This window comes from Plodia interpunctella, chromosome 1 (assembly GCF_027563975.2).
Source record: "Plodia interpunctella isolate USDA-ARS_2022_Savannah chromosome 1, ilPloInte3.2, whole genome shotgun sequence".
Taxonomy (NCBI): Eukaryota; Metazoa; Arthropoda; class Insecta; order Lepidoptera; family Pyralidae; genus Plodia; species Plodia interpunctella.
Window position 1 is genome coordinate 9,373,212 of NC_071294.1, and position 11,432 is coordinate 9,384,643.

General features: G+C 38.0%; 2 protein-coding genes across 2 annotated transcripts in view; one reads left to right on the forward strand and one right to left on the reverse strand.

Annotated features, from left to right (window-relative positions):
• The window catches only part of haf (hattifattener), a 29,566-nt gene extending 20,459 nt beyond the window's left edge, over positions 1-9,107 (reverse strand). Inside the window, exon 1 of the mRNA XM_053743648.2 lies at positions 8,843-9,107. Within this exon, the coding sequence (XP_053599623.1) occupies positions 8,843-8,845 (3 nt within the window). The 5' untranslated portion in view covers positions 8,846-9,107. The remainder of the gene's footprint in view (positions 1-8,842) is intronic.
• Rab3GAP1 (RAB3 GTPase activating protein subunit 1) overlaps positions 1-11,292 on the forward strand; it is a 33,601-nt gene extending 22,309 nt beyond the window's left edge. Inside the window, exons 3-4 of the mRNA XM_053743663.2 lie at positions 9,782-10,049; positions 10,207-11,292. Coding sequence (XP_053599638.1) covers positions 9,782-10,049; positions 10,207-10,968 — 1,030 coding nt within the window. The 3' untranslated portion in view covers positions 10,969-11,292. The remainder of the gene's footprint in view (positions 1-9,781; positions 10,050-10,206) is intronic.
• Positions 11,293-11,432: the final 140 nt, after the last annotated feature.

The window sequence follows — 11,432 nt, forward strand, 5'->3', positions numbered from 1 at the left end:
AACACAATTTGCAAGTGAATTTTCAACCGTATTTGCAGAAATCACAAGCAATACTTAGTAGCATACATATCTTATTTCAATGTGAAAAATATCATTTTGAATATAGGACGTGCTTTGGCATGCCTCGGTGAACGTGCATTTCTGATCCAGGCTTGCCATTTCGGGATATCCGGAACAAAGCATCCATTTTCTCTGAGTTTGTTCAGTCATCCCGACGACGCACCCGACAGCAACGGTTTTCGCTGGGTTTCCTATTGGAATATGCGCTCCAATTCCTTTCAATGCATAATATGTCATTTACAATACAACCTAGGTCATGTTCTTAAAATTATGTATTATTTATATAATATAATGACTTCAAATAGAAGACTTCAACTCTCCTCTCATAGATCTGCTGAAATTTAATTTAAAATTATAACAAAGGTTTGTTGTTCTTAATTTCCTATTTGATTCTGTTTCTTTCTTGTTTCTGTGTACATGAACATTTGTTTAATCATCCTCCTAATTATTATTACATTAAAAGTTAGCTTTATCTCAGTCGCCTTTTTGGTTACTATGATAAGGTAACTCTAAACTAAAGCAGTAATTTATTGTAACTATACAAAGATTAGCTAAATGATGTGTTATAGTATAATATCATCACATCTTTGAGGCTGTCTGCACTGTGAGAAATTTGTAAAAGTTTAGAAGATTACTTGAACGTTGCACACTTGATGGACTGCCTGTGTTGCTATATAAACTACGCATATTATTATCACCACAAAAATACCAATTATAATGAGAATCACTGAAATTATTCAATACTATAAGGATTTTTTTAAAATGGTTTCCGTCTGAAGTACTGTTACGGACGAGTTAATAAAAGAAATACCTTTTTCGACGAGAAAGTTTTATAATAATCGATGTTAAGTAGAAGTTCAAGTTAACTTATTATATCAAAACGTGTAGAATTAATAATTGATATGTGAATATTAATTGAGTAGACCTATGTTCGGGCCAAAGTTAGAAAGTAAATTAAGAAAGTTTGATTGACTTGCCGTCTTTCCCCCATTCCTCCATTTTGGAATTTGAAATAATGCATACATTTTGTTGTTTATTTCTTTTAAACAATTTTCGTTATGAAAATCTACAAGATAGAAAATAAATGTCGAGATCTATGTTTTGATTTTGTAACACGATGCCTATCGTCCTTTGCTCACTTTGAAATAGGAAAAATAAGATCAAGGAAGTCTTACTGTGAGTTACTATTCGAAAGAAACTTCTCAGTAGTTCGACTAATAAAACTACTCCGAATGAGTACTGGTAGCGGCATTCTTTATGTCATTCGTCTTGTCATTTGAACAAAGGCACCGGACCTAGTTGGGTCCCCCACTGCATTGTTTCATTTGTCCCGCATTTGTTGAAAACAGCAAATGCTAGTTGTGTTCCGTGCATTTGTTCCCGTGGAAATTTTGGGATTCTGGGTAGCCTATGGCGTTGGTCGTGGACAAGTATTATTTAAAATACCTAGTTTTGGGATTTTTTACTGCAGTTTGGCAAGAAAGAGGAGGTATACGTCGAAGTGGTCATTATAATAATCTTGTTTTTTGTTTGGTTTGCCATGCCAAGAGTCGTTATCATAAAATACTGCCTTTTTTGACGAGTTAACAAATAGTAAATAGTCGAAATTCCTTAGACCAATGCTTTTAGAAATAGTCCCTATTATTGTTGCATTAATATTTACATAGCTGTACTGTTTTTGAGAACAAAAGGCAAAAACAAATATCCTCTTAATCTTAAAGACAATATTCGGTCGACTGGAAGTGATCCCTTCCTGGTATAAATCGAAGCCAAACACATAATTTGATTAAAAAAAACCAAGTGCTGTATCGTTTATGAGAGTTTGGTATGAATAACAGACAAGTCGTAAGCGGAGTCGCGGGCAATAGCTACTCTTCAATTTAATGAGATGGCATTCCCTCGGGAGATAACCAGATCTGAGATAGCGGATTTAAAAAGGGTAGATCAAACACAAATATTATTAAAATTGGTCTTAATTTTATGTAAAGAGGAATAATATTTCAATCTAAAGGTCTTTAATTCAAGCCATAAATTCTGTTCAACTAGGTATTTTCGGTATGCTAAAAATATTCCCAAAATATTGGAAAGCGGCCTTGATCTGCAAAGCCAGTTTGGTTACTTTATGCATAATTCATCTCACTGGAATTCATAGTGCACGTACCTTGTTGTATGAAAAGATGAGGCATATATAATTAATGTAATATAATAACTGGTTAGATAAATGAGAGGTAGGTATAGAACATTTTCTGAATGTGTAATTTATGTTACGCACCGGATATATATTTACCTAATAACTTACAACTTTTATTATTTTTATGGATTTGGAAATACTTACCTTGTTAATCAAAAAAAGTCAAAGCGTAGCTTAAGCCAAAGTGTGTTTTGTTTCATTCTGTCAATGTCAAATGTTGTAAAGTGCGATAGTGACAAAACATACTTAAGAATAACAGGGTTGGAGTGGGTTGTACCAATCAACTTTGACCTGCGTGCTGTCGTCGTCGTTTAAACAAAATGGTGTACCTTACTTTGCGTTTTTCTGTGCAGCCCCTAAGTTATCTATATTAGCAAACAAATATTTTAAAGTCTAACAGCTTAATCATGTTCGTAAACATGTTCCTAAACGTAAATTGACTTTAAACGCTGTGCAGCGAGTCCATTACTTACGATCTTATTATGGTATGTCTAAAATGTCAAAATATAATGTTTATTATTTCTATCGATAAACAAACAATTTTACTATCATAATTCTTCAGCAATGTAAACAACTAATGACAATGAAATTAGTATACAATCGTAATTAGTGTTAGCTCTATCTGAATATCAAACACGCGGCGTGGAATGACTATGAAAGGGAGTTGCAGTCGCTAATCAAAGAGTAACTTATTTAATGTTTTAACTCAAACAAGCCAACTTCGCGACTAGTATGCATTTTCGCGTAATGTAAAGTATTTACAGAATACTTAGCTATTTTCCCAGCAGCTTCATTCAATAATCAGTTTTGGTTTTGCGATGGGTCATATTTTTTATTTATTTATTTATTTATTTTTTTGGGAATTTTGTCTTTAAAACAAATCAGTCCCATCGAGGATCATAATTAATTAGTTGGCTTTTCTTAGTTCATTTTTACCAGCCGTAATTATCGCTAGATATTAACTTTGATATAATCAACCAATAGTCATTCACACTTGCTTAAGTATATGGATATCGCGCACTATTTGCCATTTTTTGTATTGTATGAACTATTATCGTATCTGTCTAATACTTTAATTTGTGTGCGGGGCCAGTTTAACTACCGACTCAGTTACAATTTTGTACTAAACTCTCTCGTTTTAATTGGCTTTCGCGAATCTGAAATGTACATTTCGCAGCGTTAAACTCTGAAATTATTAATTTATGAAGTTCGCACGTTTGCTGGCGCACGGAGCGTATTCTATGTCTGACAGCTTTCTACATTGATTTTAACTGTGAAATAATTTGAGCGTAGTGTAATTTTAACGTAATGAAGTACGGACTGAGAGCTTCTATTTATATCGGAGGTCGGCGAGGCTCGCGTCAGACGGAGGCTGGTCGGCCGGGACCTCCCGACTCCCGCCGACGCACCAGCGCGCTTTACACGCAATATATCGCCGCAGCCCGCCTTCATTATTCTTTAAGATTTCATAAAAAATATATTGCCTTTATACCGTCCATAAATACGGTAGTATATTTAAAATACGGCTATTACGACTTCTTATCGTAACTTCGCGTTATTTACTGGGAAATATCACAATAATTCTCGCATTCAATGGGTAGTGTGCATTGAAATTCTTCTAAAGTTAGTAAATTAGAGTGTATCCTGTGCAAGGTGAAATTCTATAATATTGCTGAAAAAGCGGATAGTAGATATATAATAGATATATCACGGATAGAATTAACTTTTCTGCTTTTCATTCGCGCCTGTATAATGTCCAAGAATTCCTGCCTGGATTGAAATTACAGTATACTATATACCTACTAATAAAAAAACTAATGAACGTAACTGATCTCCTCGTAGCAACTTGAACAAAAGAGAAAATAATCACGGGCACACAAAGGCGGGGTTAATTAGCTTCTGAACGCGTCTCGATGGATGGTCATTTATTACGTCAAATGTCACTTGCTTTTTTGCGAAAATTTCACCGGAGACATTCGCGAACACAAAAACCCTACGGCAGCGAACAGACAATGAGGTATATAGCAGTGGTTAAGAGCTGGTCGTGGGAGCCATTGTCGGCGCGGCATTGTCTGGCGCCCGCAGATTTCCTGGCTCGAGTGACGAAAGTCAGTCATCGGCGGGAACCGACACCGGCCCCGCAGTATCTGGGTTAATGGCGGCAGCTACTTTATTGAGGGTTAAGCCAAAGCTTCATGAAATTTCAAATAGGCTGTTAATATCATCGTTTCAAGCAGAAGAATTCCACCACATTGATTGGACTCACGTCCAATCAATGTGGTGGAATGATTGTAGTACTTGCATATTTTCATATTTATTCACTCTAATATCAGTTTTTCACGCATTATCAAAGTACCTAACTGTAACACTGTACTTAATGTAATTTACATATTTTATGCACTCATCGCTGAAGTCACTTCGCATAAATTGTCTGTTAACCGACGGTGTTACCGTTGCCAAATTAAATTGTGTCTGTGAAATTACTTAGGCATCCGCGTATCAGGCCCCCGCCCTATCGACCGAACCCTTACGGGAGATTGGATGGGAGTAAATAAAATTATACTGTTGGTACAGTAAACAATACGCAAACTTGAACTTAGGTGAGAGGGCGTGGGATTCTCTCAACAGCGATAAACAATTAACTAATTGCTCAGTTTAAAATTTATCGGGAAAGAGTAGTTTTTAGTTTGCTACAGTTTCTGAGTTTTTGAGACACGCGCCTGCTCTCGCAATCCGTAACTGTAAATTAAGCAACTTCCCGGTGATTTTGTAACATTTTATTAGAAATTTATTAAAAATCAGCTAGCTGAATTAAATATCATATTTCCGTTATTAATAATATTATTCTATATAATTAAGTTACATATAATTAAGGATATAACATAACTCTTATTTAGGGCAGCTTTCGAACTAAATTCCCATTCTGCACATATTGAGTAATGTTTTCGGGATTTTTCACGGACCATGTTTCAATATTTGTGCGGTCCATTTAATTTACCAAAACATATTTTAGTCAAAGAGCCTATCAATTTGCACGAAACAATTCGCTGGGCAATCAATGTCGCTCCTCTGAATACTGTTCTAATTACGTTGTTTGGCATCGAAATTAACTTTGGTGAAGTTTGATTACCGGCGGCTGTCGATGCCTATTCCATGTATTGGCACTGGGTGTCAATGCTTTACCATATATTGGCAGTTTGGCACTGGGCGGTGTGAATGTGTGGTTTGGACTCAAATCAATACATTAAATGAGATTTTCCGTAATCACGGAGGTTTATTGAGAGTTTTGGTGTAAATTATCACTAGCTGTCAAGTCAACTTGCGCTTCATGATAGAAGATTTCGATACAGACAGTAACTTGACTAGCTAAAAATTAAAATATCGTTACTGAACTGTTTTGTTTCTGTCTGTCAGCTTTTAAATCAACAGCAACTACAAACTTCTCCCAAGTAAGTATTGCAATTCCGAGATTGAATTTTAAGGCTCGATTTCGCTTGGCTAAGGCTGTCCTACGAGCTCAGAAAACTACATATATCTACCTTTTTAGAGAATCTTTATAAAAAATAACGCGTTTTGTCTTTATAAAAAATCCGCAAATTATCTACTTCAGCAATTTAGTAAAGAATTATAATTAGATAATAATACTAGTTAAATACTCTAAATAATAATTAAGTGAAATAGGAATTATTTTATAATCATTTAATTTTATGTTATTGCAACATGAAATCTGCTTATTTTTTACAAGTTTTTTTTTTCTTGGCATGATATCCGTTTGTTAGTGTGTGTCAAATCTTGCAACTCTCTCAGGCTCACTTCACAGCGTCTGATTAATGTGAATATTTTTGTACACGTTTTCATTTGGATGTCAATGCAATTATTGTGATAAGCAAGACTTGATGATGACCAAAAACGGCTGCCAACGAAGGAACTCCGCATCGGATACTGCAAGGGCCTGATTTTTGTCACACATTGAATGAAACAAGATCTCTCTGACAACAGTAAAAACTTGTGTCAAAAATGACATTTTTATAATAAAAAATATTTAAATTGATGGAGTAACAGATTTTTGACCTGAAACAGGCCCACATTTTCCACAGTGCGCCATATGCTTTGCTTTATATCTGGCTTAGTGCACTTAGGGACGCCGCACGAGGCGCCTGCATATAGAATGTGGAAGTCTCGAGAATGGCTCTAATGCAACTTAGATTTGCTTTCCCGGAGTAAGCAAACTTCGGAACCTAATACTCTTTGTGTCTGCTTTAATGTAACACACTTGGGGACCATTTTGTATGGCATTACTATGTGATTTGCGTTCGCCTAAGCTGGGTTTATTTTGGTTTGATTTACCACTGCACTTTGGTTTAGTTAAAGAATATTATTTGTGGTCATCATATTCCCTAGGAGGACGTCAGACGAATGTAAGGTTATTTTTACGCCCCGGGATTCGCAGAGTCACACCCACGAACGCAATCAGCAACATTTGGAAATGAGAATTTTGTGATCTAATCAATAAAGGTAAAATAACTTGCTGTGTAAAAATGATAATTCAGTTCTAATGCTGGATAAAAATATAATAAGTGTTATTACTTGTATTTAACATCAACATATTGATTATTACCGATAAAGCAGTGAATTGAGATGACAATTAACAACATGCTGCTGTCTAAATATTATATAGCTATTGTTTAATTTTACATAAAATAGCTAAATAATCATTGTACATGGTATAAACGTTTGAGTATAGCATAAAAATATGCAAGACCTGCCAATTTTTCTTTTCAATCGGCAAAGGAAATACATGGCGTAGATTTCTTCCTTTGATTAACCTATTTCTGTACGGGAAAACGTCAGGAAAATGCATCGTTGCAGCCACTACAGCCGTCGTCGCCGGATTCCATTTCTCACATTTGAGCGTTACAAAGCGCGCTCGGGCACAAAATGTTGGAGCACAAGTGCACTCCACTTTTTAACAACTAAAATTTTACGTGTGCTTGCGTTAAGCTTACGTGTGTCTAGGATGTTTTTATGTTTTATTTCAGAAAAGTGGATGTTTTTATTAAATTTATAGTATTATTCTAGCATTCAATGTTATAGAAAAAAAAGTCAAACCCAATCTAACAACGTAAAATATTAGGACGCATAGTGAGAGGGTGTCGTGTCTTTCTGTCTGTTGTACAACCTATATATTGTACTAGTTCCAATTGTAACACGCGTTACTCCCCAATAAGAGAGGTCTGATAGAATATGTAATGTGTTTTTGATATCTGTGAGGGGTGTCAGAGCCGAGATTGTCGTATTACTATTACGATGCGCAGATGGCTTTTATCATATCTCGAATGTATGTGGGTTCTTTGATATGCCTGAACCTGTACTTTTTGGTATAGTTACTTTTTATTAACCAAATACTTGGTTCGAAATTGTGTGCTGAAAACAATTCTAGTCTAATTTAAAATGAACAGAAAGTCCAGAGACCAATCCGATTACTTGTCTCTTGTGTCTTGGTCTCGTTGACTGCTCCGGATATTTGTTAGTCGGGCACGAGTTTCAATTTAAGTTTCACGATATCACGCAGTTCCATCCAAGCTAATCTGACATTTTTAGGACCAGGTTGTCAATAAAAGTATCCGTATTATTAAGATCTACAAATAAAATAGTTGTATGAAAATACTGAAACTTGGAGACTTTTTTACGGTTAGAAAATGCTGCGGTCAGATGAGCGCAAACAGGGTGGCCATTAACGAAGAGGCAGTCCGGAACTAGCTCACATTGAGTGGCTCAGCCCACCCTTCGCCGCGGGGAGAGCGCCTCGCCTCTACAAACACGCTATTAAGACGGCATACAAGAAAACTTTGCCGAGTAAACAACTGCCAAAGAAAACTATTAAAGATGGCAAGTGTCCGAAGTCAAATTTCGATGTTGTTTTAAATAAGAACAGGCCGAAATTCTCGGGAAGGAATTTTGAAATGATTTGCAAAAACCCACAGATTACGGCGCTGGCGGCCGCTGGAGAAAGTGCGCGTTTGACATAGTCACACGTGAGATCGTGGTTCGTCTTTGTGAAGAGCATTAGCGTGACCGTGGCACACATACCTAATAAAACGGGAGGTTTAATTACCTGTTGCTTACTAGTAAATGTCATGGGCTGCTGCTGGTTTTGATTTCAAACTTAGAATTTATGAAAACGGTTAATTAAATAATGCATATTTTATATAGCATGATACCAATATTGTTTTCATAAATTATAAGTTTAACTTAATATTTACCGGCACTGATTCGAATTCCATTATTCCATTTACAATTTTTTATATTTTTATTACTGACTTTATCGTTTACTTGTTATGCTTTTTATTGTTTTAATTAGTGCATGTAATGGTTATGACCGAGTGTATCTACTTGTTGAGTAATTCTGAAATACTAATGGCATTGGTATGGTAACTGATAAAAACTGAGATTCTGCAGCGTGAGCCCGTGCCGGTGGTTGGAGACGCTGCGCTGCAAATGGGTCAACGTACGCTGAGATTTTCTTCACGTTCTTTGAGAGTATTTTAACGATCATAACATTCATAACTGAAAACAACATTCTTAACTCACCATATTTACCAGTCTTCACGGGTCAACCGGAAAATCCTTTGAAATTAGCCACTTTCTATTGACACTGTCACGTTGTTATTTTATTTGTTATTTTTTATAAATCACCGATAGCTGTCATCATTGGGTCACAACAATGGGAAAGAGGTCACTTTCGATTGGTCTGGGAAACGGTATCTGGTTAGGCCGGTGCAGGCGAACCCATGTCTGCGGTGGATGCGCGCACGACTGTGTGCGGCGGCGGACTGTACGCCGATGGCCCCCTCCAGCGGCTGCGTGACCTACACCCAGTTGCCACCACCGGCTCCGGTAAACAAACGGTTCACCGACCGATTGCAACCAGAAGATCTTGGAGAGTATGGCGCCACACGAGTTCCGTCCGCGTGCCACAGATTCACATTTGAAATTCATCGCTAACGGTTCGTAGGGCCCCGGTGCGGTACGGAGTCTTGTACGCTTGTGGGATTGCGAGATAAAATCATTCATGTAAGTATCGTGATAGATATCTTCTCGCGCCTTTTCTCATCGATTGCGTCTCTGTGTGGTTCGAGACTGCGAAATTTGCATTCGCGAAAGAGAAACCGTTGGCTATATTGCGCGAGTACTCTCTTGATTTATTTGCTTTCATTTGGTGGTCGTATTTGTCTACTTAAAAATTGTCTTTCGAGTGAAAGTTAATATGAGTCAGCTAAGCACTACGTGACTGTTATTATTTAACGAATATTTGCTATGGGCGTAATGAAATTTTGTGTAATATTAACATTAGTGAAACTCTTAACTATTGCGGTCGTTAGAAAATAATTATGTGCAAGTGTAGTGTAGTAGATACTTTATCAACTGTCCTTAAGGAATTTTTCCTGTGTACACTAATTGTGAGGACAGATAATGATAAGACCAGATAAGTGGAATGGGCTAATTGAGTAAGAAATATTTTGTCAACAGAATCGCAGAAGGGACGCCCAATGCACGAACATGTCTGCTGCACCAAAAACTACAGTTATTGAACTGCTGCATCAAGCGAGCGCAAGAAGGCACCGGCAGCGAGACTGTCAACTCGAAGGGCAACTCGTCCGAAGATGAATTCTACGACTGCTCCGATGGCGATGATGCGGAAGACCAGCCTCTGTGGGACCGGCCTGTGGGGAGACTACATAGACTTGGTGAAGCGACCCTCAAAAATGGAGCACCCCTCTATGTGCCTCGTACTCAGGTACTGGTTGAATACTTACTACTGAATCAATTTAAAAATATATGTTATATATCTTCATTGTTTTTTGAAGATTTTCTGTCAAATTGAATTTAAAATGCATTAGGTAATTTATTGAGTTTTGTTTCAGTCTATTTTAAAAGTTTTTCTTTTTATAAAGGATCCTGCACCTAAGACTGAAGACCAATTGGAAGAAGACGCCGAGCTAATGGTTCGACTCGGAGACGATGCTAGAGCTTCAGAGCTGCGAGCGAGAATGATGAGCGCCTCTTTACTATCTGACATGGAGGCGTTCAAGGCTGCCAACCCTGGGGCGGAGCTCTGTGACTTTGTGCAGTGGTACTCCCCAAGAGACTGGAAGCCAGACGACGGAGGTACCTTAGGAGATCGAATGTTGTTACCAGGGAATCCGTGGGCCGAAACCTGGAGCGTGGCCCGTCCAGTGCCTGCAGCGAGACAACGCAGACTCTTCGATGAGACCCGGGAAGCAGAACAGGTCCTTCATTTTCTGCGTTCGCGGACTGTAAGTGGAGTGTCTGAACTTTTATTGCCCGCCATTTTAAGAGCCGGGGCCGTCAAAGCAGTAGAGGAAGGGGTTCCCGGCGGAAGTGCGTGTGTCGGTGGAGTTGATAAAAGACGTACCTTTGAGATAGCTGCGCGAGAGATTTACGAAGCTGAGAAAGAGGCTTGCAGATCGCTTTGTGTCCGTGCTGTGTTCGGGAGCAGTGTGGAAGGGAAGCCTCTGGACGTAGCAGGGAGAGCGAGGATGTTGACCGCGGCCGGTGGAGCGCTGCCAGCGCCTGCGCGCCGCGAATTCACTCTGAGGGTGAAGGATTCCGTCGCTCCGCAAGTGATGCGAGCGGCCCTCGGCGCCGACATGACCCTCGTGGGAGCCTTCACCGAGACCATAGTATGCTTGTAGCAGTTTTCCGGCCTGTGAACTAATGAGATGAGTCTTCCTTTGCATTTGGTGACCTTCTAATCTTCTCAATTAATATATTTGAATAAGTCGCGTTGAATTTTGAAAGTCTATCATTTGTGTAAATTGGATCGTTGAATGTAAATATTCAGTTACCGCGTATGTTATTGTTGTGTTATTAGATTTTACAATGATAATGTCATATAATAGTTATATTATGGGACTATTTAAGTAATAATTATTAAGTAAGGTGCGCTAGCTTTCTTGAGTTTAGTATAATTAACATAAGCGAAATATACATATGCATGCATGTTAACTTCCGAATAACGAATGTCTTTTGTCCTTGATTCGACCTCTCGAGAACCCCGACCAGACCAATTAACTTTATGTGCAAAAGTTCACTCATTTCACTGTGACATGGCATTTGGGTCTCAAAAAATATACGATATTTTTCATATAATATCACA